At 46.1% G+C, this 27,263-nt stretch overlaps 1 protein-coding gene and 1 long non-coding RNA gene across 2 annotated transcripts in view; one reads left to right on the top strand and one right to left on the bottom strand.

Moving 5' to 3' along the window:
* Positions 1 to 662: 662 nt before the first annotated feature.
* Positions 663 to 16,226, bottom strand: LOC123328046. Its single transcript, XR_006542775.1, has 5 exons — positions 16,004 to 16,226; positions 14,206 to 14,360; positions 5,431 to 5,568; positions 1,015 to 1,071; positions 663 to 836 (listed from the first exon to the last, which is right to left on the bottom strand). It is a non-coding gene; the product is annotated as an uncharacterized LOC123328046 (long non-coding RNA).
* Positions 16,227 to 16,349: 123 nt separating this feature from the next.
* Positions 16,350 to 27,263, top strand: part of TNFAIP8L3 (TNF alpha induced protein 8 like 3) — a 45,524-nt gene continuing 34,610 nt past the window's right edge. Inside the window, exon 1 of the mRNA XM_006077778.3 lies at positions 16,350 to 16,567. Coding sequence (XP_006077840.1) covers positions 16,516 to 16,567 — 52 coding nt within the window. The 5' untranslated portion in view covers positions 16,350 to 16,515. The remainder of the gene's footprint in view (positions 16,568 to 27,263) is intronic.

Raw genomic sequence — 27,263 nt, 5'->3', positions numbered from 1 at the left:
CCATTATTTCTCAAAGTGGGGGTCGACTTTCCCAATGAGGTTTACATCTGGAGACTGAACAAAAACAGACTTACATAGTTTCATGGAAGCTTCATAATCTCCTGAAAATTCCTCCAAAAATTGAGGTAAATGTGGAAGTTTTCAAAAAGAAAAGTTTACTAAAACATAATATTCAGTTTGAATGGTCTATGAAAAAGTTTTTATACCATGTCCATTTTCATTTCAGGCTCATCTTGTTGAAATAACATTGTCTTTCATTTTTGTTTTGTTTTTAGGCACGTAGTTAAGCAAGAAAAAGGCTCTGTTCTGCCTGCTAATAGGGTTTTATGGGTTATTGTCGTCCATGTACCCTGTCTCTCCCCACACCCCCTAATCTTGCTAATTGACTCCTTAAGACTAAAAAGGTCTCATTTCTCACTAAGCAGGCCCAGGACCAAATCTCACAGGTAATAGGTGCTCATTAAGAACTTGCAGACCTGAGGGGGATTGTGGGGAAAGGCAGCAGTGTGGGCTTCTCCTCAGAATAACAGTGGCAGGAAGCAGCCATCTCAAAAGGGCATCTCTTTGGGGTGCCCACGACAGCAGAGACTGAGCCATAATTAGCTTTGTGTTCCCAATCCACGGTACCCAGAGGGCAAACGTTTGATGAAAGAGGCCAGGCATGCAGGCCAGAAAAAAGAACATTTATGCATCAGGGGAAGTTCTATAGACGCAGGCATTTTTCACTTGCAATCAGGGAGCTCTGGGCCAGAGGAGCAGCATGCTTTGGGACGCTGGCGTAGCCGAGTCATCACTGGTGAAGAATGGCAGAACAGTTTTCAGGATCTTCATTCCTGCTGGGTGAACAACACAGGCAAAATGCACAGAGCAGCTCCTCCATGCTGGAGCTGCAGGGCTGTCCCTGTTACAATTCTCAGCTCAAAACCTCTTTCTGAATACATTCAACTCTTCATTTTTATGGGAGGGGCTCTGGGGAAAGACAGATTTGGTTTCAACTGAAATTTCACCACTTACCAGCTGTGTATGATCTTTAGCAAATGCTTTAGCCTTTCTGAGTCTCCATTTTCTCATCTGTAAAATGGGGATAAAATTTAGTAACATCTGTCTTACTGGAAAATCTTGATAATCTTGACAAATGTAAAGCACAGTGCCTAGCACACACCAAGTACTCAATGGATTTCCCAAAGGCAGGAAAAGGCTTACCCAGGGTGAGCCCTGGACAAAATCACAAGGTGGAAGGTGTTTGTCCACAAAGCATCTTATAGCTTTGAGCAGTGATTCTGTGCAAACAAGCCAGCCCCAGGAATGCAGTGGGAGGACTGGCCAGGCACACAGTGGGTGGCACAGAAGCTAATAGGTGGCTGAGCTAGAGCTAAGGAGAACCAACCTGCAAGGTGCCTGCTCCCACCCTAATGTCAGGGGTAGGGGATGGGGATGACCAAGGGAAGGTTATAGGGGCCACAGCGGGGGCAGGGAGGAGGCTACAGGAGCCAGCAGAGGGATGGTCCTTGCTGATGCAGAGGGAAGCACAGGGTTACAGCTCCTGGGGAATTGGCAGGCAGTTTCCAGGGTGTCGTCCAGATAAGCTGGGGCTTGGGATGCAGGTACCTAGCTCTCTGGGAGAGATGCCATGGCTTGGCCGGTGCTGTGTACCAAAGTTTACTTCAAGCCTTCTAGGCACTCAGACTGGGAATGTGGAATGACCACTCCTGCCCGCCTCCCACTCTGTCCTCCTCATTGACTCCCTCCCCATGCCTCTCCCAGCTCCCCCAGGCCCTTGGGGGTCCTCCAGCACAGCCTGTGCCCCTCTGCCTGGGACACACTTCCCCATGTCTTTGGCTCACTTGTTGGCTCCCTGCACACGGCTTCTGCCCCACTGTCACTTCATCCAAGAGACCTTTGCTATCTGCCCATGTGAAATATCGCACATCCAGCCCCTTATTTTCTTCACAGTGCTCATCACCATCTGACCCATGGCACATTTATTAGTGAACTTGTCTGCCTCCTCCAGCATAATGTACACCCCATGATGGCCAGGACTATGCTCCTGCCAGTATCCTCAGAGTCCAGCCAAATGTCTAGCACCTAAGCGTGGAGCTGCTCAACAAAAACTGTGTGAATGAGTGAGTGAGTGAGTGAGTCAACTGCCAAGCCCCATCTGTGGAGGTGAAAGACACTAACTCACATACTGAACTGGCTCCAGAACCAACCAGGACTGAGTACATATGGCCTAATGAAGGTACTAGCTGCTGGAACAGGGAGAAGGGGCTGAGCGTAGAGAAGGCAGCATTTCAGCCTGGGACTCCCCTGGATCTGCTCCAAGTATCCATCTAGGGATGTTTTTATTAAGAGGCTCTTGTACACTAAAAGCTTCCTCTTGGTGCTGTGATCTGAATCCCTGATGGTGGGACTTTAGGCACATGCCCAGCAGCAGAGAAGGTGTGGAGCTGTTTGGCTTACCCAAACCACACCCCTTAAATCACCTCATGCCTACTTAGAAGGTTAACTCTAATAGCAGCTAAAAGTCCATTTATGCAGGCAAGCCATTAGAGAGATTTGAGAATTGAGGTCATAGTTCCAGGGGCATCATCCAGATAAATGACAGCATGCAGTCAGGGCTTGGATGGAGTTCTTGCCCACAGGTCTGGGTTTCTTCTCTCTGGGGCTTAAAATCACTGCCTGGCAGAGGACGCAGCCAGCAGGGGATCATTACCAAACCCTTCTTGCCATGAAATGCAAGAATGTCCAGGCACTGCCTAGAAGCCCATAGTCATGATGCTTGCCTGATCTCCTAGCTGAACCCATTGAAAGGAATTATTTCAGTACCAAGAACACCTTTTTCCAGTTTCTGTCCATGAAATTGAAAGTGTTAGCCGCTCAATCATGTCCAACTCTGTGTCCCCATGGACTGTAGCCCGCCAGGCTCTTCTGTCCATGGAATTCTTCAGGCAAGAATACTGGTGTGTGTTAGTTGCTCAGTCATGTCTGACTCTTTGTGATCCCATGAACTATAACCCTCAAGCCTTCTCTGTCCATGGAATTCTCCAGGTAAGAATACTGGAATGGATTGCCATTCCCTTCTCCAAAGAATAGTGAAGTAGGTTGCTATTTCCTTCTCCAGAGGATCTACCTGACCCAGGGATCAAACTCGGCTCTCCTGCATTGAAGGCAGATTCATTATCTTCTGAACCACCAGGGAAGCCCCTTCCATCTGGATGTGAAGAGAAAAGGCAAACACCTCTCTATGTGCCAGTGCCCAGAAACAAGCAGAAACCTCACCCACAGTGGTGGCCAACATGTGAGTTTTTCAGGAGTCTCTCTGAAGAAGCAATGATATTCTTCTGAGGAGGGTGGGGTGTGGTGGTGATAATATGGAAGGGGGAAAAGAAAACAGCTCAGAAAGTGAGGATTGTGTAAGAGGCTGTCCCCTGGGGGCATGTCTCTGCTTCCTATGCATCCCCGCCTGCTGCACTCCAGGCCACTGTTTCCTTCCTCCAGCAGGACTAGTTGCAGCAAAACCCCATTCCCATGAAAGAGATGCATCTGTACTTGAAGAGGATTTGACCTATGCCTGGAGAAGCACTCTAACCCATGTGTACGTCAGGGTGGTTATCAATTCCCACCATAACTGGAAAGGGCATGGAGTCCGAAGCTTAATTCTCCCACTTAGCTGTGTGACCAGGACAAGCTTTTCAAACTCTCTAATCAGTTTTTTCATTTGAACTTAAGATATGTCCATAGGGCCATCTGGATGAAGCATGATTAAATGCAATCTAATCCATTACTTTGGACCAATACTTTGGCCACCTGATGCAAAGAACTGACTCATTGAAAAAGACTGTGATGCTGGGAAAGACTGAAGGCAGGGGGAGAAGGGGATGACAGAGGATGAGACGGTTAGATGGCATCACCGACTCAATGGACATGATTTTGAGCAAGCTCCGGAAGTTGGTAATGGACAGGGAATCCTGGAGTGCTGCAGTCCATGGGGTCGCAAAGAGTCAGACACAACTGAGTGACTGAACTGAACTGAACTGAAATACAATTTAATACATAAAGGATCTACAAAATGCCCACAAGCTAATGGGTGCTCAATAAACACACTTTTCCTGTTGAAATGCCTCATTGTTAACTTACTAAATGATGTTATATTACTTTGCAGTGGATTATTATTTCTTTTAACTCCCAGTCTAGATGGTCCCTTTTAGCTTCTTGTAGTTTTGTTTTAGATAATGTAAGATATGTTTTATCTTACCATTTTATTTTGCTTACAATTTTGTGGGCTTCCCAGGTGGTGCTAGTGGTAAAGAATCTGCCAGCCAATGCAAGAGATGTAAGAGATGTAGGTTCAGTCCCTGGGCCAGGAAGATCCCCTGGAAGAGGGCATGGGAACCCATGCCAGTATTCTTGCCTGGGGAATCCCATGGTCAGAGGAGCCTATTCATAGGATCACAAAGAGTCGGACACAACTGAAATGACTTAGCATGCATGCACACAAGATATGTTTGGTTTTTAATAAAGTTATAATAAAGCTTTATGTTGGAACTAGCTCAATCTAAAAACATTCTCAAATTCTAAGGTGATTTGAGGGACATTCATTCCTGCATTAATTCATTTATAGCCCAATTGCATCAAAACACTTGTTCCAAAAGTATTTTTAAGGGGCTTATAAAAATAGATACAGAAGGATATAAAGAAATAAGATTGTTACATGTTGGTCACAGAATTAGTCCTGAGCTTCCTAGAAGCCAGAGCAAAGAGGAAAAGCTGAACAAAAATAAGATTCACAGTGTTTGTAAGATACCAACTGCTCCCAAGAAACACAACTTTTCCTGCACTAAGCTCTAAGTGACCTCGATCCCCTCTCAACAGTATCTCTACAGAACAGCTGCCTCTGATCCTGTCTGTTGGTACAAACCAGGGCACCACACCTGAGGGCTACTCAAAAACAATCCAACCAAGGTAGGCTTTCTGTTGGTTGGGCTTGATTCAGGGGTGGGATTTTACTGACAGGAATCAATGAAATGTATATCTCTTACAGTTACTACAGATGCATAACAAATTACCCCCAAATTTAGTGACTTACAACTACCATTTTATTTTCCTTACAATTTTGTGGGCCAGAAATTTGGCCAAACTGTAACATCTTTGGACAAAACAATACCTTTTATGCAATCATCCATAAATACTGTATCTTCCACTAAGCCTTGATGAGAATTAAGTAGATCTAAAGGGCTTACAGGGTGTCCTTCTGGTGCCAAACATCAAGGAAGAATGTCTTGGCTTATATACAGCAGGTTCGAGAGTCACAGTGAACAGGCACTGAATGAAGCAGCAGATTCTCAGTCCCCATGTATATCATTCTGCTCAGTCTCCACAACAAGATACCATAGACCGGGTGCTTAAACAAAAGAAGTGTTATTTACTCACAGTCTGGAGGCTAGACATCTGAGATCAAAGTCCCAGCATAGTCAGGTTCTGACGAGAGGTTTTCTCTTGGATTGCACCTAGCCAGAAGAATTACCCACCTTCTCACTTCCCTGGTAGCTCAGCTGGTAAAGAATCCTCCTGCAAGGCAGAAGACCCCAATTCAATTCCTAGGTCAGGAAGATCCCCTAAGAAGGGATAGGCTACCCACTCCAGTATTCTTGGGCTTCCCTGGTGACTCAGACAGTAAAGAATCCACCGGCAATGTGCGAGACCTGGGTTTGATCCCTGGGTTGGGAAGATCCCCTAGAGGAGGGCATGGCAACCCACTCCAGTATTCTTGCCTGGAGAATCCCCATGCACAGAGGAGCCTGGCGGGTGACAGTCCATGGGATCGCAAAGAGTCAGACAAGACTGAGCGACTAAGCACAGCACAGCACAGTACCTTCTCACTGTGTGTTCACATGACCCTTTCTTTGTGTGAGCTCATGCGGTGAGGGAGAGAGTTCACTTCTATCTCTTCCTATAAAGACACTAATCCCATCATAAGGACCCCACCTTCATAACCTCATCTAACCCTAATCACCTCCTAAAGAACTCATCTCCAAATACCTTCAAAGTCGGACTTCAACATATGAATGGGGACACAAACATTCAGTTCAGAATATCATGGCTACAGATATGCCTGCATTCAGTGGGAAACGATGTCAATTCCTGAATATGTCTAAATATCTGGAGTCTTTAATCAAGTAGACAAATCATCCACATATGTGAATTTTTCACTTTTTTTCTAGTTTAGTCTTATAGTTAAAACTCAAGCCAGAGACTATGGTACAGATATAAATAGAGCATCATTATATATAATTTGGAAAGGATTTCACTGGTGTACATCTGTAAGCAGTTCAGGAACACTTTCAAGCTGTGTTTACATGATATCAAACATCTGGATGAAAACTGAAAAAAATAATCAATTTGGATTGGAAACAAAACAGAAGTACAAATCTCAGTGCACTAGCTCTTGGAATACTGAACACAGTATTCCCATACCACAAGAATGAGATAATGGTGCCCAAGAAGGGCTATTAGAATGACCAGGCGGTGGGGAGGGGCTTCTGTGGGAAGGCATACTTTATTTTTTAGTTTTAAGTTTCTTATATTATGAAACTATGATAACACATTTACAGGAGAGTTGGAAAATACAGAACAAGGTTACATATAGTTCCACTATATATTACAATGATTTTTTTAAGCAGATAAAATAAGATTTTTAGTTGGAGTTTTAATATCAAACCATTTACCTCTTGCCTCTTACACTGAGGTAAGACCCAAGCACACTGTTTACAGTCTGGGGAACAGAGCCAAAGGAGAAACTGTGGGTCGGTGAACATGCAGGGACTCAGGGTATGCTGAGTGCTACAGACAAGACTCATCCCACTCCTCGTCTTGTGGCAGGAGAAAGGGGCTTGGTCAGGACAGGTTCGGGCATTAGCAGGGAAGTGGTGGATATGTTCAAGGCATGCAAGATGGCAAGCTGAAGGTCCTCAGAACTGGCATCTGAAGACAGCTGAGGCAGGCAGCCCTGACTTATTTAAACTCACACATCAAGTTCATGACAAAAATCCAGGTGTCTTCACTCTGACATGCCAGAAATTACCCAACACTTACTGGTCCAGAAGCAAAGCCAAGAAGATGTGGGTTCCAGGAACACCAGGGATTGCTGGCCCAAAGTTCTCATGAGGGTAATTCTGGGGACAAGGGCCTAAGGCCAAGCCAGAGAGTCAGAACCTCTAGCTGTCAAAGCAAAGCATCCCGGCTGGCTGGAAGGAGGCAGGCCTTATGCTAGGGGAAGAAGGAAAAGGGGCCAACACATCAGCAAGCAGAGAGTCAGAGAAATTAAGGCAGGAAGCAGAGAGAGACTGAAACGGGGTGCACTGGGACAAACCATCATTGCTGATACTCTGGCAAGTTCTTTGTTTTGACGCAAATTCAAGGCTCTCCTGGGCATAGGGAGTAGAGCAGGATGGTGAAGACACAAGTTCTCAGATGAAAAAGAGTGATGGTTGAGGGAGCCTGAGCTCTGGCTTGGGTACAGGGCATTTATTTGGGCAAGGCTGGAGGAAGTGTGTTGTTGCAGCATTCAAGACACAGGTAAAGAGCTGGGAGGAGGGAGCTGTGGATTTGGAAATGAAAGAATAAAATCAAGAGATCTGTGGAAGAAATAGCATTAGAATTTGATAGAACTGTGAACACCAAAGTGGAAGTAAGACCCCCCCCAAAAAAAAAAAAAAATCACAGAACTAATTTGAAGACGAATGTGGGGAACTGGGAGGCTGTTGGTACCTTAGGTAACTGTGGAGATTTTGGAAAGATGTGATTTCCGGAACTGAGAGTTAGTGTTGCTCTGACCCACCGCCCAGTCTAGGAGAGGAGAGCACAATGGGGTTAGGATTCTGGTGTCCAAGGCTGCCTCTTTCCTCTGGACCACTTCCTGTTCCTGCTAACTCTTACAGCAGTATCACCTGGACCAAGGAAGGAGACAGGTGTGCCCTACACTTGTTTCCTGGGACAGAAATCCAATACTTGATCCTTGGACTTATCAACTTCATCAAGAGAAATTAAAGTATGAATTATAGGAATGTGAAGGGTAAAGTGAGTTCCTGGATTCTTGATAAGTATGTGACTTGACAAAATCCACATTGGAAGGAAGTAACACAAAATCTGAAAGGATAGAAGAATATAATTAAGCCAACTGGAAATATGTTGTCAACGTGTCTGTTTGGGGGTAGGATTAGTTCATTTGAACAGGGTCATGGTGACTCAAATATTATATTGTAATGATGTTATCCTGAAAGAGCTTCAGTAAATCTGATCACTCATGACTGTCCAGATAACATAAATTTGGAAAGATCTAAAAACCAGCTAAGATTGATACTGACAGCCAAAAGAGAAAGTTGTTGAAACAGTGGAAATTCCCATGGGATGATACATGTTAATAGTTTGACCTAGAATAAATATTACATTCTTGGCTAGGGGAGGATTTCCCATCTATGCTATAGTGTTTGAGGTGTTAAGATGATCACATCCGTAACTGAGAGGCCAGGGAAGTGATCTGGACAGGCCCAGGGGGCCTGCCAAGGAATGGCATTAATTTATGGCTTTCCTCAGAGAATGATCAAAGGCAACCAGGAATCAGATCCAGGACTTGAAAGATTCCTCTCTTAGAAGTGTTGATGGCTTCAACTGGGATGACTGAACACAAAAGGGAGAGACCAATTAACAGGCCATGCCAAGAGAAGACTTGGTGTGAAGGAAAAATGTTGGCTAGGGAGGAGAGAAGAACGGAAAATCTGAGAATCCAGGAAAGAAGGGGAGTGGAGGAGAAAGAAGGGAAGGGGAAGGAGCCAAAGTAAGTTTTTGATGAGATAAAGAAATTTTAAAAAGGGCTTAGTCAACTCCTACTTTGATAATTCCATTCCAAGTGGAGATGGGCTACTGAAACCCTGGTAAGCAGGAGTTCAAAAGAAGGGAAAGACAGCACTGGGAAGAGATTTGGGAACTGAAGGCAGAAGCAGATTGAAAACGGGATGTAGTAAATGACAGTAAACAGCCTATAAATGAGCATGACGGTATAAGTATCCTGAACTCAGACCTGAGACCTGGGTTCTTGCCCCACTCTGCCCCTAAAGTTGGGAAAGCCACTCCATCTTTCTGAACCTGTTTTTTTACATTTAAAGTGATGGGGTTAGACTAGGTGGCCTTGAGCATTCCTTTCCTTTTCTACAGCCCTCAATTCAACATAGACATTATGAAATCAGAGACTTATATAAATGGAATCTTCCAGATTGGAATGTGTATTTAGCTTTTCTAAGTACAAAATGCTTTGAAGGGAGGAAAAAAAGGTTCCACTCAACACTTGGCGAGCGGTATTTGTTCTGTAAAATAATTAGCGAGTATTATTGAACTAGGTTGTCACATAATCACAAGAGAATTTTTTTTTAAAAAAGGATTTAGGAGACTCAATTTTCCCTCCCATAGATCAAAAGAGTGACTAATAGAAACCATGGGTGGATGGTTAATAAAAATCTGTACAGGAGGAGAGAGCCAACATGAAATGAAAAGAGTGCTGATCTCAGGTCAGGAGCCTTGAGTTCTAATCCCAATTCTGAAAATATATAATTTTTAAAAGAATAATGCAGGGGACCAGTTACAGGGGGATGGAAGAGCTGAGAAGCCAGAGGGCAGTACAGCAACCTGGAGTGTTTGTGCTCAGTCATGTCTGACTCTTTGCGACCCCATAGACTGTAGCCCACCAGGCTCCTTTGTCCATAAGATTGTCTCAAAAAGAGCAGGTTGCCATTTCCTATTCCAGGGGATCTTCACCACCCAGGGATTAAACCCGCATCTCTTGCGTCTCCTGCTTGGCAGATGGATTCTTTACCACTAGCACCACCTGGGGAACCCCAAGGAAGCCTAGATATTAGCAACAGCAGGAAGCCACTGCCATCCTGGGCTGGAGGGAAAAAAAGAGAGGATGTGCTATTACTGGAACCCAGAGGCCATGGTCACCTGATGGAAGCTGGAACTACAGTGGGTCCATCAGTGGCAGCTGGAGCCAGGGAAGAGATACAGCAACAGTCACAGGACTGAAGGATGGAGGGCTGGAGAGACTATCCCGGCTCTTTCTTGCCCTGTCCTCCAGTCTTCTGCCAGTGCTTCACATTGCTAGATCCAGCTAGCAACTAGCTCATATCACAGGACGGCAAATGCAGCCTGCAACGGCCAGCGCTTCCTCCATACAGAGCAGAGAACATGCAAGGATGGATCTGAGGACAAGCAGGCCAGGAGTGGCCCTAAATACAAATTCTGCTTTTGTGTAACACGGACCCATAGTGTTACAGATCAGCATGCAACTTATAATACTGTGTGTAACTTATAACAGTGTGTAACTTATAACAGTGTATAACTTATAACACTGATCTCTAGTTCCCTATCGGCCTAGAGTCTAGGTCTTTACACGTCTGAGGACATCCATCCTGTCATGTCTTGTTTTCTTTCTTTCCCAAGCCTGACATTCAAACTTCCGTATACAGAATACTTCCCAAACCTCCTTCACTGTTCTGGTATCCCTCCTTCTGGGAGCTCCCTGGGATGTGGTACCAGATGTTCACGAGAGCCCTGGTGACCCGAACACCAGCTCAGAAACAGAGGACTAATCCCGCCCTTCGTGTAGCAATGCAGCGGTCATCCCACTGCTGACTCATGTGGAGTCTACGGACTATCAAGACCCATGTACTTTTTTTCTATGTGATTTCAAGTCTTTCCTGACCTGTCTTAGCAGGGTAACCACACATTTGATAAGCACAACCAAATTCATCCTCCAAAGCGCTGGTTTAAAAAGAAGAGGAGGAAGAAGAAAAAGAATAGAGTTAGACCAGAGCAAAGGACAGAGCTTTGTGTGACTCCACCGGAGATCTCCCTTCAAGTTAACTCAGAACTATGAATCAGGCCTCACTGGGTGATGCTGCTCAACCAGTTCTAGATCCACTAACAGCAAAGGAGTTATGCAAGACTTTATCAAATTCTTTACTTACATCACAATGTATAATATCCATGGCAGTCAGCTCTCTTCACTTCAAGTACAGAGTGCTTAACTAATCCTTGCTGCCTTAAAGTTAAATAAAATTATCTTGATTCACCTAATGATACTGTTTAAAGAAAGTTAACATGGTCATCTTAATGGGACATCATAATGAGCCCATGTTGGCTGCTGGTGATCACCACTTTTTTCTTTAAACATACATAAACCTACTTGTGCCAGACTTTTTCTAAAGAGTGGCCAAAAAGGCCTGTTATGGATCTGTGATTCCTGAAATCTACTCCTTTCTTACTTTAGAAAGCTGGGGCAATATTGCCCCTCTATAGTCTTTGGGTACTCTCTTATGTCCCTAAACTGGAGGAATTCTAGTTGCTGCTTGAGTTTCATGGGTTTTGAGACCACCCTTCTCCCCAGTAGGAATAAATTGACCCTTTCCACACCAGGAAGGATCCAAGAAGATGGGAACACATATAGCACAGCAAAATCCGTCATTTAGGGTGCCCATATACAAGCCTTGCGGATGGTTATAAGAACAGCTCCAATGCAGCACCCTCACAACCTGCAGCCCCCAGACGGAATGCCACAGGGGGCCAAGATACCATATGTAAGCAGGGGGACTCCCAGCGGGGCCGAACCTATGATCCTGGTCCTTCTGTTTAAAAGGCTTACAAGCAGCCCCATAGGAAGCTGAGCCAAAACACAACAGAGACTGGGGCCATGGAGTTTTCCTCTTTATCTCTCTTCCTCTTCCCTCTTTTTCAACTTCCCTCTCCCTCTGAATCTGTGCTTTAGAGTCCTATCATTGCATTTGCTGCTCAGGAAGCTGTCCTGTAGGCAGCTCATGAGGGCAGAACTAAAAGCCTGGGAGAACAGCCTGAAGCCCAAATGACCAGCCTCTTCCACCCCTGCCTCCCCACAGGTGCCTGAACATGGATGGGCCTGTGCAGAGGACACAGTGCCCACCAAAAAATGCAGAAGGATGTTCTCTATTCCTCTCTTCAACCCATAAAAATGCCCTCTGAGCTCAATCAATGCTTGATAAATTCAAGAATGAACTCAACTAACCCATCCTCTGCCAAGAGGGATCGTGCTCATTAAAATTCTTGATAACCTTAATGTTTCAGGATAGATACAGCTATTATTTTGTTAGCTATAATTTTCTGTCTTGTTTTTTCCTCCCAAGAACAATGGAGGCTGCTGAAGGTTGGCAGACACTGATTAAAGACATGTGCAAAGATTTGGACATGAAGATACTCACTGATGCTATTTTAGCAGAAAATTGGAAACAACCTGTATGCCCAACAATAGAGGATGTTTAAATACCTATGGTACACCCATATAATAGAATATCATGCAGCTTTTAAAAATCATGTTGTCAGTAGATGGAGTGATGTTCACCACTGTTAAAAGGAAAAAGCAAGTTACAAAAGCAGATTGCTATACACACAAAGAAGGAAATTTTTCAAAAGATATGCTAATAATTACTGCCACTGGTGAAATTATGAATGGATTTTAAAATCTTCTTTTGCTTGTAAGTTTTTCCCATTTTTTTTCCTACAGTGATGTGCATTGCTTTTGAAATAAGGCAAGGTGGGATGGGTAACAATAAAAATTATTTTGCTAGCCAGGAAAAAAAATAGGAAAATCCCCTTCTTTCAAGGCTGTCTTCCAGCATCTTGTTCTGCCAGATGGATAGGAAGCAAGCTCAAACCCCACTGGTCCAGCTTGCCCAGAGCCCCACAGAGGTCACCTTGGCTCTGGGCAGAAGCTTCCTTGGTGCCAGCAACCACCTCGAGACGAGTTATTAAAAATGAGGTGGTCCCAGGCGAGATCTGGTTCCAAAGTACCAAGGGCCACTTCAGCCCAAAGAAATGGCAGTTCCAGAACCCTGTGAATTTTCAAAGCAGAACAGCAGCCCTAGCTTGGGAGAGGAACCTCCCTCCCTCTCTCCTCCCGGCTGCCTGCCGAAGGTTGCAGACGGCTCCCTTTCCATCCCACAAGAGGAGACAGGCAGATGAGTCATAGCACTGGCTTGGATTAAAGGAGTATTATCGTGTTAGAAGAAATGGATCTACTTTATTATCTGTTTCTTGTCGCCTTACAAATAAATATGCTTTTCCCACCAGACAAGGTTCCTTAAAAAGCCACCGATTTCATTAGCTGAAGCTAAGAAATGACCAATATGAGTTAGAAATGTTCATGTCTGAAGAGTAGCCAAGCTGAAAAGATGTAGTGGAAACACTGAGGAAAGTGGTTTATAAGTCTAGATTCAAGTCTGCAAAGTGATGCCATTCTTCTAAAAATATACAGAGGAACCACGGAAGTCCTTTCCCCTTTTCTAAGAGCTTTCTCTTTCTTTCTTTTAAAGAAACATACTAGGATTGGTTTGTAAATCTGAGATTCAACACCTCAGATTTCCCCTTTTTTGTCGAGATGATGATCAAGCGATACTATTTTAAGGACTTCCTTCTCTTATACATATTTTTCCACACTGGGAGGACAGATAAGGTATGTTCCACTAATGTTCCTCATTAAACCCACTTGCGTGCCAGCAGTCATTTCCCTTTGTCTTGCTATCCCATGACAACAGATTGCATATCATAGGAAACTGGAATGGAGATTTTATTTGGTTTGGATCTCTCTTCTCCATTGTTTAATTCCACATTCAGTTTTTCATTCTACATCTGCCTCCTTTTGCAGACATATACTACGATTAAAACCTCGGAGAAGGCAATGGCATCCCACTCCAGTACTCTTGCCTGGAAAATCCCATGGACGGAGGAGCCTGGTGGGCTGCGGTCCATGGGGTCGCTAAGAGTCAGACACGACTGAGCAACTTCACTTTCACTTTTCACTTTCATGCATTGGAAAAGGAAATGGCAACCCACTCCAGTGTTCTTGCCTGGAGAATCCCAGGGACGGGAGAGCCTGGTGGGCTGCCATCTATGGGGTCGCACAGAGTCGGACACGACTGAAGCGACGACTTAGCAGCAACTACGATTAAATACAGGGATGGCTAAACGAGTTGGTGTTGCTTATTGCCAACTCACCTCATAGACTTCTCAGGAGCACTCTGACCAGCCCTCTCTCTCCCCGGAGTTGCAAAGAGTCAGACATGACTGAGCACACACATACACATACCCTCTGCCCTCAGAATCTCTGATCTAAAATGTACTACGTACTCAGTAAAGAGCTGATGACTGACGGACATATCTCTGTTGTTAATTGCACTCCCAGTACTTTGTTTACTGTTGATCAAGTTCCAATAGTCAGTTTCCCTGTTCGCGCTAAGATGTGTAGATGTCTCAGTGATATTTCTGTCTTCAACCCAGATCACCTGTCCATTAAAACAAACAAAAAAGAAAAATAAAAAAAGCTTCCACCAAGTGCCAGAAAAGTAGGTCTGGGGGGCAGAGAAAGTTTCACATTTCCTGTTGCTGAAATTAGGCATGGCCCTTAGAGGAAGCTGGATGACTTTTCAATCTAATATGCTCTGTTCTCTGATGCTATCATCCTTGTTTTTCCTTAGGACTACAAAGCCATGTTGCCAAACTTTTTTTAATGACCCAGCTATTTGTTTTTTGAGTGTCAACTTTTATCCAACTGTTGCTGTGACTTTTTTTCTTTTCACTTAAAATTGTGATTTTAAAATATTTTGTTTTTCTAAATGGAATCCATTAAATCTAAGAACGTTCTTTCCATTTATCAAACATGAACTGTGTGCCAGGCATTGGGTACTAACTAGCTTCCACACTCATTATTTCACTCACTCCCTTACAACTGCCCTATGAAGGAGATGCCATCACCTGAGAAAACTAAGGGAGGTTACACCATTTGCCCAAGATCTTACGTCTAGCGAGGGTTCTTTAAACCCTTCCAATAAAATCCATCCAGCTCTTACTAGCTTAAGTCCATGAGTTTTGCCATCCAGAAAATGTTTTCTGAGAACCCAAAGGAGAACTGTATTTGCACTCTGAAAAGTCCAGACCTCCTCCAAAAGAGGCAGACTCCAGGCAGTCAAGAGGCCAAACTCACTTGTGACACTACCGTAGTGGTGAGTAGAAAGTCCAGACATCAGATCAGATTTCAAGGCCCAGCTCACCCACATACTGAGCCTGAGACCATAGGCTCAGAGACTGTTTCCACATCTCAAAATGGAGATAACAGTGTAAGTTATCTTCGAAACTGCCGACTTTCAACCATTTTTGACCTCCAAAACAAAAATTTTTTTTTCAAATTCCTCACTGGGTCATTGTAGAGATTAAAACGAGTGCACAGAGGAAACAATAAAGGGTTCTTTTGGGCAGACTTTTCTCTTTCCAATTTCATTTTGCTCAGGTCAATAAAGTGTGTCCCTGTTCTCTGCCCACACTTTACATGTAGAGAAGCCGGCTTAAGGTTATGTAAGTGTTGGAACTGACAGTTGAGGAAGAAAATAAGACTGCGTGGATAATCAGGAATTAACAACAAAGGATCCCCTCAGGCCTTAGTGCTCCGTGCATTTCCCCCCCAGTTTAGTCTCTTAATTTCTAATCAGTATACAACTGCTTCTCTCTCTCTCTTTTTTTCCTTTTAGAAAGTGGAAGGAGGAGGGTATTGAGGAAATTTAGCACTCTATGTTAAAGTAAAGGTTTTTAAATCCATTCTTGCCAGAGTCTGTGCCTGGAAGTGGCTTGGCTCCTCGGCCAGCAGGAGGGGGAGTCCTGCCTTGGACGGCAGCTCGGGCTCCAGACCACGGCCGCCGCACCCACGCCGGGAGAAGAGCCGCCAGCGTTAGCTGTACCTGCCGCACGCTGTGTACTTGCTCGCTAGGTGCCAGGTCCTGCTCTTGGCCCCTCACATGCATGATTTATACACTCCCCTCACACCATTCGGGACAAAAGGGAACTCTCATTTCCCCCATTTTCCAAGTGAGGAAATAGGCACAGAGAAGTTAAGTCACTCGCCCAAGATCTCCTAACTGTGAAGTCAGACTCGAACCTGGGCAGCCCCAGCATTCCCACTCGGAACCTCTCCTTTTCCAACTTGGGTAGAGGCGCTTTTTCATCTAAGAATTCTCCAAACTTGGCCACCCCCAAGGCAAGGGGCTCGGCCTCGCCAACTCGCACGACCTAGCCGGGCTCCGCAAGTCCAGGGCTGCGGGTGCCCGACGCGGGGCGCGGGTGGAGGAGCGGCGCCTCCCCCGGGTATTTAACCCCAGTCTGGAGCCCGCGGGGCGCCGGACGCTCCTGCTCCTCCCAGCTAGCGCCTCCCCGCCCTCCTCCTAGCTCTCCCGGCGCGCCCCACCCTCCGCCCCGCGCTCGCCTCGCGCACAGGCACCGGCCGGCGGGCGCGGGGAGCGGAGAGCGGGCCGCGCTGGCCTCTTCCGAGCCGCCCCCTGCCGCGGCCCGCCGCGCATCGCCCGGCCCGAGTGCTACGCGGCTGCCCGAGTCCGGACGCCGGCCCCGGACGCCCCGGGGACGGGCGGGCGGCTGTGGACGCCAGCCGGCGGCATGGATTCAGATTCCGGCGAGCAGAGCGAGGGCGAGCCCGGGACCGCCGCAGGTACGAGGGGTCGGGGCAGCCCCGCCAGGAAGAGTGGGGCATTGAGGAGGGGAGGCCCGGGCGGGAAATCGCGAGTATTTCTCGGAGCTGCCGGACGGGAGGCCGATCCCCAACAGTCCGATCCTTTCCAGGCCGGGACTGGGACGGCTCTGCGCTCTGACTTTGCTTTGGGGTTTTCTCCCCATTGCATCTGGGCGCTGGAGGGAGAGTAGGTGCGTTTGAGGGTTGCCTCTCCGCGCTGCAGGGCTCGGGTCGTCGGGCCGGGGCAGGAGGTGGGGAGGTATCGGGCCGGGGTTGGGGATGGGGGGTGGTTCGGGAAATCCGTGCCCTGTAGTTTGCTGCAGTGAGGGTTGCAACACATCTGCTTTTTGAAATAACTTTCCAAGAGCCGGCCGGGTCCTCGAACCCCGGGCTCCAGGGACGCTGCGGAACAGATGACCGGCTCCGAGGGCGTGACAGGACACTCGGGGAAGAAAATGCCCCCGCGGGTGGCCAGGCAGGACTCAAACCACAGCTCGTGGTGGCGGTTCCCGAGGTTGCTAGATGAGCCGGTGCAGAAGCGTTGGCCCATCGCTGCCCTGCACACGCGGAGTAGGTCCACCACCAAGGGTCCAGGGAGACAGACACATGGGCGCGCGGGGGCCGAGCTTCGCCTTTAAGGGGCGCAGCTGGCTTTTCACAATCGATAGTTAATCGGAACGATGGGTGGATGCTTACTTAGGGAAAAAATGAATGTCCTCCCCCGCCTCTCCCTGATACTGAGCAACAGGAGGAAGCCACCCACAGCCTTGAGTCGACTTACCGCCGGGCTCTGCCCACCTCCACTGGCCCGCTCCGCCCGCCGCCCACGGGTCCAGGGGCAGAAGACCTATGGTACTTGCACATACCCGTGGCTCCCCTCGCACCACACCACCCTGAAGGCTGGCCCTGGCCAGCAGACCTGTGACCTGAGAGCTGGGGTCCTCGGGTACAGATCCGAGGTCCCAGACTAGTCCCCACTCTTCCCACCCTGTCAGTCCCCACCCTGTCAGACCAGGGTCCCCAGGGTGGGGACCAAGTGCCAGGAGGCACCATCAGCCCAGGCGTGCGGGTAGGAAAGTCAGGCTCAGGAATCAGGCAGGTCAGCGCCAGAAGCTGTGCCAAAGGCCCTGCATATATTATTCTCCTTCATCCTCACAGCACCTAGCCTGGTGGTTATTATCTCCATATTCCAGAACTGGGTTAGGTGGCTTACCCATAAATCATAGCCAGGGCCTAGCCAAGGGCGGAGTGACTGCCTTTCTGTTGCACCTCATAGGGCAGCTGTGGTAAATACCTACAGCTGGGTGGGAAGAGAGGATGGCAGAGAAGCAAGGTGGCATCGTCAAGATGCCTATGTGTGAGGACTCCTATCTCTGTGCAAGGGCCACCTGCTTTCTGTAGGTATGTGTGGACCTATTTAATAAACATGAGCTCTTCTCCAACCTGTGTGTTCCCATGACTATGAAGCACCAAGCTTTTGTTTCACAGGTGGCTTGTGGATCTCTTCCCATCATTTAAAAGTTCCAGTGGGTGTTTTGTGTGTATCTAAGTATATCTCTAGAGTTCAGAAGGAGGAGGGGAGGTGGATACATTGATACTGAAACTTTACTCTCTCAAAATCTCAGGAACTAACGTGCTCTCCTGGCTCCCACCCTCAGATCTTTTATGTCAGTTGATGGAGAAGGGGAGGAGGATAGGAGGCTTTGAGAAAGAGGAGGGGAGGAGGTGGGGGGGGGGGGGCAGGTAGCAAGAGACACTCAGAAGAGTTGGTACTTGGATGACAGGGGAGGAAAAGAGTTCTGAAGGGTCTGGTCGCTTCTCTGGGCAGCCTGCTCAGCAAGGAATATCCCTGACGGTTCATGTCTGTTTGTGTGGAAGACCTCTACACGGCTAACAGCAGCTGAGCCGTAACTACCGAGGTTGGATGGATCCCGTGAAGAATAGGGCAGCCAGTTCTATGAGCTGTCACCATTTGTTTGTGCCTTACTGTTTTATACAGTCATTTCTTCTTCCTCTGTGTGCTTGAATCTCACAAGTTGAACATTTATTTGAATGTCACAAGTCATTCTGCTAAATGGCATTCAGTGTCACTCATTACTTTCAGTCTTAAAGTCTTCGTGACACACCTTCAAAACTAAGTGCTAATTCATCATCTAGCTGTGGCTACATCCTATCGAAAGGAAACTCCTGTTGCAGCTTCACATACAGGTTAAATTATCCATAGGGGTGATCATTGTCCCTGTAAGTAACATGACATCTATCTGTGGACCTGTATCTGTGCAAGCTGAGTGGGTTTGTAACTGAGGACAGCAGAGGAAGTGGGGCGGCTTGGAGTATTAATGTGTGTATTTGTGTGTACCCACCTCACAGGGAGCTGAGATGAAGGGCTGCTTCCTCCTCAATGCCCTCTCCTTCCTGAACTTGTAGAGAAGCCCTGCTGTAAGATGGACCGTATTAAAGTCCTGAGCCTGGACTCTGGAATCAGAAAGACCTGGGTCTCAATCTCTACCCCCGTGTGTTCTAAGTTGCTTCAGTTGTGTCCAACTCTTTGTGACCCCATGGACCATATCCCACCAGGCTCCTCTGTCTATGGGATTCTCCAGGCAAGAATACTGCTGTGGGTTGCCATTCCCTTCTCCAGGGGTTCTTCCCAACCCAGAGATCTAACCAGCATCTCTTAAATCTCCTGCATTGGCCGGCGGGTTCTTTACCACTAGCACCACCTGATGGGCAAGTTAACTTCCTCATCTGTAAAATGGGGATAACATTTTATAACATTTATAAAACATGTATAAAACATTTATAACATGTATAAAAAATTAGTATTATTGTCATTATTATTACATTAATGTAATTGCCTGAGAAGATTTGTTTTGAATTTTCTCCTTTTCACTCTGTCTCGTGTATGTGTGCGTGTGTGTGTGTGTGTGTGTGTGTGTGCGTGTGCACACACACACTCAGATGTGTTTGTTTGGGAGAGGTTATTTTTAAGTTACCTCTTCTCATCCTTATCTTCTAGTTCAAGGCATAAAGACGGGGACCTTCAAAACTACTGCTTTCACTATCCATCTCTTCTAGCTCTAGAGAAATTTGCACAAAGTAGAGAACACCTTATCCAGTCTACCTTCTAACCTGGAGGTTAGCCATTTTTATGCCACTTCCAATAGAAGAGTGGTTAATCCCCAAACACACTGGTTCACCTTTTCCCTTCAAGGTAACAGGAAACAGGGGAGATAGTCACTATTCTGCTGTCCATTTTTGCCCATCTCATAACCTTCCTGGTCAAAAACTGGCAGAGGAGTGAGGAAATGTCTTTACTGTACCCCTTTCAAGAGCCTTTTCCAAAGATCTCCACAGTATCTGCCGTACTGCTCTCTCATGGAGCAGTCCCTGCATAGGAAGGTCAAAGGGGGGAGTGTGGATGAGATTTGTCCTAATCTGCATTTTCTGTTTTTCAAGAAGCACAGGATGGTTCTTCCATGTCATTCTGCTGCCTGCAGCTCTCCTTTGCCTCTCTGTAGTTTTATGGTTCTCTCTATGATTAGGAAAGAGACAGCGTTTATGGAACACTGGATTCTTCCCAGAGACCCAACTTGGCAGTCTCTCCTTTGACAAACCCACCATCCATCTCTCAGGAATCTTAGAGCTTGGTATATTAACTCAGCACTGATTCAGAGTTTTTCCTAAGAAGCAACAAGCGAGTAAACATTAGCAGTGTCAGTTTCTTTCCTTTCTGACTTGTAAAACTGAGATCGTCTACCCCGGCTGAAACAGACAAGCTCTTTCTACCCAGAGGTAGCGCCAAGCAGTCACACTGATGGAGCATCCCTGTGGCTGGGTAGGTGCCACAGAAAAGCGTTTCTATGTGATGGAGTTGGGATGTGATGAGGAAACCTCAAGATAATAAAAGAAGAGGGGAAACAGCAGGCTCCTAACTTTGCCCTCCCTGTCTCTCCCATTCCCTAGGTCCTAAGCTTGGTCCAGGTAGACAAAGAGGCAAAGGAGTGGGTAGGATTCAGTAGTTAGCCAAGAGGAGGTAAGGTGTTCCAGAAGTCAGACACCGTTGAGCAAAGGCACAGATAAACAGGGAAGAAATTGGAATGGAGGGCATATACTAAGGTGTGCATGTGTGTGTGCTAAAAGTCGCTTCAGCATGCCCAACTCTTTGTGACCCGGTGGACTGTAGCCTGCTAGGTTCCTCATCTGTGGGATTCTCCAGGCAAGAATACTACACTGGGTTGCCAGCCCTCCTCTGGGATACTAAGGTGTACTGGGAAATAAAGTTAGATGAATGTAGGGAGAGCCACTTACTAGGTGGGGTCTTAATAACTTCATCCTGGCAGCACTGAAGGAGCCCCAGCTGAGCTGATAGTAGAGCAGAGATGTCCCTGACTGAGAGCTGTGTTTTCAGAAGCCACGTCTGACAGACATGAAGTAGGGGGATGGCCTAGGCTTGGAGCCTCGGCTACCAGGGTGTGACCACACAGTCAGAGGGGATGGTATCCCTAAGCGAGGCAGAAGAGGAAAGATGCAAATGCCATTTCAGAGAAACAACAACAGAAGTTGGTGACAGATTGTACAAAAGCAGTAAAAGGAGAGGGACAGTGGAAAGGGACTGGCGTGTTGAGTTGGGCTGAGGCAGGGAAATGCAGGAGACAGACTTCCCCACCCCACCAGTGCTTCCTTTCTTTCCATCAGATACTTAATAGTGAGGAAAAGACCCTGAAGACAGGAAAGATTGAAGGATGACAGAGGACGAGATGGCTGGATGGCATCATCGACTCAATAGACATGAATTTGAGCAAGCTCCGGGAGATGGTGGAGGACAGGGAAGCCTGGCATGCTGCAGTCCATGGGGTCACAAAGAGTCAGAAATGACTTAGCGAGTGAATAGCAACAAAGTTTTGCTCAAAGGCACCTCCCCCCACCCATAGTAAATTATGCTGGCACGTTGGTTTTGGAGGATCATGGGGTTCTGGAGTTTGTTGATTCTTATTGTTGGGTTATTTGTGGAGGCTATTCAGTAACATTTGTCGCCTGACAAATTAACAATTAATGGACTGAAAAACCAAACAACCATGGGCAAGGACACCACCTGGGGAAGACGAACTACTTGGCTATTAGTCATAGTCCCAGGTCTCATTCTTATTTTGGACATTTTCAGGGGCTTCGGCCCCAACCACACAGTGGGCTGCTTTGAGGATCAGGACCTTGTCTCATGCTTTCATGTTTCCAAGGTTTTATGGACATTATAAATGAATGAGAAATTTGAGGAGCCTCCTGAGAGCTCTGCACTAAAAGGCCAGATGGACAGCCAAAAACCTGTCCTATAAAGTAGGGCTGCCAACGCTTTCCTTCAGTGCTTTGCTTCAGTGTTTTAAGATCACTTGCACTATCTGGGACTCTTGTTGGAAAGTATGGGGGCATGAAAAGAGATACAAGGATACAGTCCATTCTGTCTCTAGGAGGGCTTGGGATCAGATGGGCAGATAGGACACAGGTACTGATGGCCACAGCTTAAGCCAGTACAGGAAGACTCTCACACCATTGCCCTGAGGTTAGATCCTGGCCACGTCTCTGTTTATATGTTTTCTCTTGACACCAGCCACTTTCCATTGTGTGTTTTACAGTTATTCCTGTACATGTCTCATCTCTGGTATTGGTCTTAGCTCCCTAAGGGTAAAGACTGGGCCTTTTTCCTCTGTATCACCTCCCATCAACACCACCTGTGTGCCCTAAACACAGTAGTAGGTTACTGCCTGGCTGGCTGGCTGCTTGGATAGATGGATGGATCTACAAATGCTGTTATAAGTTGGTTCTCCAGGAAGCAGACTCTGAGATGGAGGTTAGCATGCAGTGTGTTTATTGGGAGAGGGTCTTGGGATCAATACCTGGGGAAGACAAACAGACGGAGGGATGCCAGGCTGGGCAGAGGGAGAAGCTGAGCTGCAGAGCAGGCCCAACAACAAGTTGAAGGTGGAAAGCCCTACAGAACTGAGTTGAGGTGAGGGACTAGGCTTTTATATCCCCTGACTTAATGATCAGTCATTAGATGCAGGCCATCCCTGCATCTTGGACAAAGCTGTCCCCTTCAGCTGAGAGCTGTCTGCAGGCAGCACTTCAGCAGCTTGTGGAGTGCTTGGCCTTTCATTCCTGAAGGGGGACCTGGAGCGTACACCATGGCATCTACCACGGGCGGCCTCCATAGTTCTCCAGGAATGTTTCATGGGGGTGGCAGCCCTGCCTATGGGCAGCTATGAACATTATCTGGACCTAATTAGAGCAATTTAGATAGCCAGATGAAATTAGCCATTCTAGATCTCACAGATCTACACCCAGCTGTTCAACCCATACAACCCAATAGATATTGGTTCATCATCTGTTTTGTGTTCAGTAGGTGGGGGGTACTATGGTAGCAGACAGAAATGGTATTAGGGACCTCCCTGGTGGTCCAGTGGTTAAAACTCCACTTTCCAATGGAGGAAGTGTGGGTTGGATCCCTGGTAAGGGAACTAAGATCCATCCCACATGTTGTAGGGTGTGGCCAAAAATTAAATAAAACTTGTTTTTTTTTCTTTTTTAAAAAAGAAATGGAATTAGATGTGGCCCTGTCCTCAAGAGGCTTGCAGCCATAGGGAGAGAAAATGCCTACCCAAAATGAACCTGTAAAATTGACAGCATCAGCAATAAATAGTGGAGGATTCAGGGACTTCCCTGGTGGTCCAGTAGCTAAGACTCTGCACTCGCAATGCAGGAGGCCCAGATTCAATCCCTGGTTGGGGAACTAGATCCCACATGCTGCAACTAAGACCCAGTGCAGCCAAATAAATTAGTTGAAATACATTTGTTAAATAGTGTCAGGTTTGGAGCATGGGGCATGATGGTCTGGGGTTCTGGGGGAAGGCCTCATGGCGGAGATGGGCCTTGAGGACAGCCTTGAAGGAGTGAAAGATTTCGATGGGGAGAAGAATGAGCCAAGGGACTCAGAGAAGGAGGGACAGACAGGAGTCCGTGGGAAGCCTGGCATAGCCCGGGGAGCCCCCTTAGAGGGCCAAAAGGAAGAGAGGGTGGACATATTCAGAATGTCAAATTGGGTGTTGTGGTGGTTGTGGCCAATGTGTAAATTTCTGGAGATGGAGACAGAATGTCTATGTGTATGTAAATATAAAGCTATTTTCTACGTTATTTTTCCCTAAAAATATGGCACCTGCTTTTTTATTTGTCAGCAAAACCAAATTATAGTTACACTTTCCATTAGCACTTTTCTTTAATTGGTTCATTTTCCTCCAGAGTTACCATTGGCTCCATCTGAATTCACATGTAGATCTCTGTAAAGACACTATATACATAATTTTGTTTTGTTTTTCAGTCACTTGGCTTCCAACTCTTACTGTAAAATGCCTGTGTAGGTGGGTGTTTGGGCTGTACTATGTATAAGTATAGACATAAAGACTTGAGAAGAAGAATTTAGCAGATAAGTTCTCTGAGATAGCCCAATCTAAGAAAACATAAAGAGTAGTGAGAACCCTTTTCCCCAACATATATTATCACATGCCCCCAAAACATATTTTTTATACATCAGAAGTGTTCTTTTTAGGCAACTGCATAGCACAAATTCTGAAACTGCCTTAGAACAGTCTTCATGTTCATATTGGATTTTCTAAACATCATTGCCTAGGAATAAAATTGAGCTTGTTCATGGAAAATCTAGTGTGCAGACTATAAAAATGGAAGGCTTGGCCGCAAAGAAAGTGCTAGACACACCCTAATAGAAACTAGTATTTTGTAAATCAGTTCTCCAGGAAAAAAAAAAGAGAGAGACACTTTGGTGGTATCCAAATACTGGTTTAAACAGCTGAAAAACCACAGGAGCGGCCACTAGTTTGTAGATTGTCTTCTTGAAAATAAAATATGCTTTCTGAGAACCTTTTCTAGCCTGGAAAGGAAGTATTTTGGTGATACACAGCTTTATGGAAACTTGCAGTTAATGTTTTTATGGTGGAGGCATCCAGTTTCATGTGCTGGAGGAAATTCTGTAAAGGGTTGTTCTGGTGAGCACACACATCCCGCATTCCTAATTTGGGGCCTGAGGGTTATGCTAGGAAGATATAACCAGATTTTTGGGGAATAATATGGGAGGGAAGTGAAGGGGGCTGTCTGCCTGGCAGGCCTCTGCAGCAGCTCTTCCCTACCCCACTTGAATCGGGTTCCGTGGTTTGCTTGGAATGACATTAAGAAAGTCAGGGAGAGAAGACTGGGGTCCAGGTCACAAGGTAGAGAAAGTAGATTTAAGAAGTTGTGGCATATACCAAACAAAATGAGAAATGGTCTTTGCCAGCCAGAGTCCAGTCCCAGAGGGCTGGTACTGAATGTAAAATAATAGTGATGTTTTGAATTTGTACATAATTTTATATTATTTAAGCACATACAATGTATTTGAGACCAGGTTAACTATTTATATGGTATTTAAGACTTACACAGGCCTTATAGGTTAGGTACTATAAATAGCCCCATTGTATAGGCCAGGAAACTGAGGCACGGAGAGGTTAAGTAACTTGCTCAGGGATATTCAGTTTCTCAGTGGATATGAAGCCGGTCTAAACTCCAAACATGGTGCTCTTTACCAGGTAAACTCTGTTGTTATATCAGTAGATGCCACCAGGCTCCTTTACATCCATCACCAGCTCCCACAGGGCCCTTGGACTACAACATTCCTTCTTCAGGCTCCTACTGGTACATTAGACATTCTACCTCCAGAAGGCCCTGTTTTAAGCTGTAGACATTTCCTTCAGTGGCCCAATAATACATGGGCAAAGAGGGGCTGTCATGGGTTCCAAAACAGGAGCTAGTAAGGATTGGTTTAGGAGGGAAGAAGAGGAGAGCAGCACAAAGCAGCTGTCAGGGAGAGAAGGCCCTGGAAGGACCTTGCAGCCACGTATATGTCTAGGGTCCTGGCAACGTGGTGGAGGAGGAGACGGAGAGGAGAGAGGGTTGAAAAGCAGCATCAAGAGAGGTGCCCAACAAATGCTACCTCTATCAGAGTGCGCTTAGGCATTTTTTCCACTCCAGTATTTAGAATAATTCTAGATATAGAATCACCAGGACATGGTGACCAGTTGGACTCAAGGGCAAGAGAAAACTCAAAGCTGAGACATAGCACAATGATGAGATACTGAGCTGAACAACTTGGGTTTGGGTTTCTTACTGCTTTCCAATAACATTATTTTCCAACCAAAGGAGTGCAAGCTCATGATAGAATATGCAAAAACAGTACAAAGAAGAAAATTAGATTGAGTCCCAAGAATAGATGGGCTTTTCCAAAAGAGTGTAGTCCAAAAGCCATCCTGAAAAATGCAAGAGACCTTTATTTAGGGAGGAAGGAAGTTTTGTAAGAGAACAGGAGCCCCACTTCTGAAATGTTTAGTAAGAACATTGGCTACACTGCCAGACAGCATCAGCACCAGAGCTAGAAGCCAGATACTCTGGCTCTATTGTTCCCCCAAAACATATGTAATTTTTAAAAAGGATCAGAGTTATTCTGGATGTTGGGATATCAAAAGGACCGCTTCCATGTTTCCTTTTGACACCTTCCACCGTGTTCTTGCCATCCCTCTCCCCTTTTCCTCTCCTGAGCTTTCTCCCTCCCAGCACAGCTGCCCAGAAGTCAGACACCACAAGCCCACACCAGGCCCTTCCCATGTACCGGGCCCACTTCACCAGTCAGGAGAGCCCTACATGGAGCCCGTAGAATATTTTTACATTTTTTTTTAATACCTAAGAAGAATTTGGTAGGTTTTATAGATGCATGGCGACAATTGCAAAAGTTGATTTACTTTGAGTTTAATAACTTCCAGCTTCGGGAATAGATTTATTGGTTTCTGGTTCTCCAATTACTCTTTGTTTAGATTGATTTTTTACTTTATAAGGAAGGAGGGAAATTTGTTCACCTGTGTTAGCCTCTCTCTCACCCTTAAGATTTAATTCATTGATTCAATCTCAGTCAAACAAAGCAGGCAGAGCTAAGTTAATACAGTCAACTTTTAGCGAGCCCAGAGTAGTACATGATGGGAATTAAATGTGAATTTTCTTGACTTTTTTTTATTTTGGTTTCTCTGATCGTATGTAATCCTAATTTTTCCTGCTGTTGTTGTTGTTCAGTTGCCCAGTCGTGTCCATTTGTTTGAGACCCCATGGACTGCAGCATACCAGGCCTCCCTGTCCCTCACCATCTCCTGAAGTTTGCCCAAGGTCATGTCCATTGCATCGGTGATGCCATCCAGCCATCTCATCCTCTGATGCCCTCTTTTCCTTCTACCCTCAATCTTCCCCAGCATCAGAGACTTTTGCAATGAGTCCACTGTTCACATCAGATGACCAAAATACTGGAGCTTCAGCTTAAGCATCAGTCCTTCCAATGAGTATTCAGGGTTGATTTCCCTTAAGATTGACTGGTTTGATCTCCTTGCTGTCCAAGAGACTTTCAGGAGTCTTCTCCAGCACCACAGTTCAAAGGCATCAATTCTTTGGCATTCTGCCTTCTTTACGGTCCAGCTCTCACAACTGTACATGACCACTGGGAAGACCACAGCCTTGACTATATGGACCTTGCTTTTCAACACACCGTCTAGGTTTGTCATAGCTTTCCTGCCAAGAAACAATCATCTTCTGATTTCAT

The sequence above is a fragment of the Bubalus bubalis genome, chromosome 11 (genome assembly GCF_019923935.1).
Source record: "Bubalus bubalis isolate 160015118507 breed Murrah chromosome 11, NDDB_SH_1, whole genome shotgun sequence".
Lineage (NCBI taxonomy): Eukaryota > Metazoa > Chordata > Mammalia > Artiodactyla > Bovidae > Bubalus > Bubalus bubalis.
This window is presented reverse-complemented; position numbering and strand designations above follow the sequence as displayed.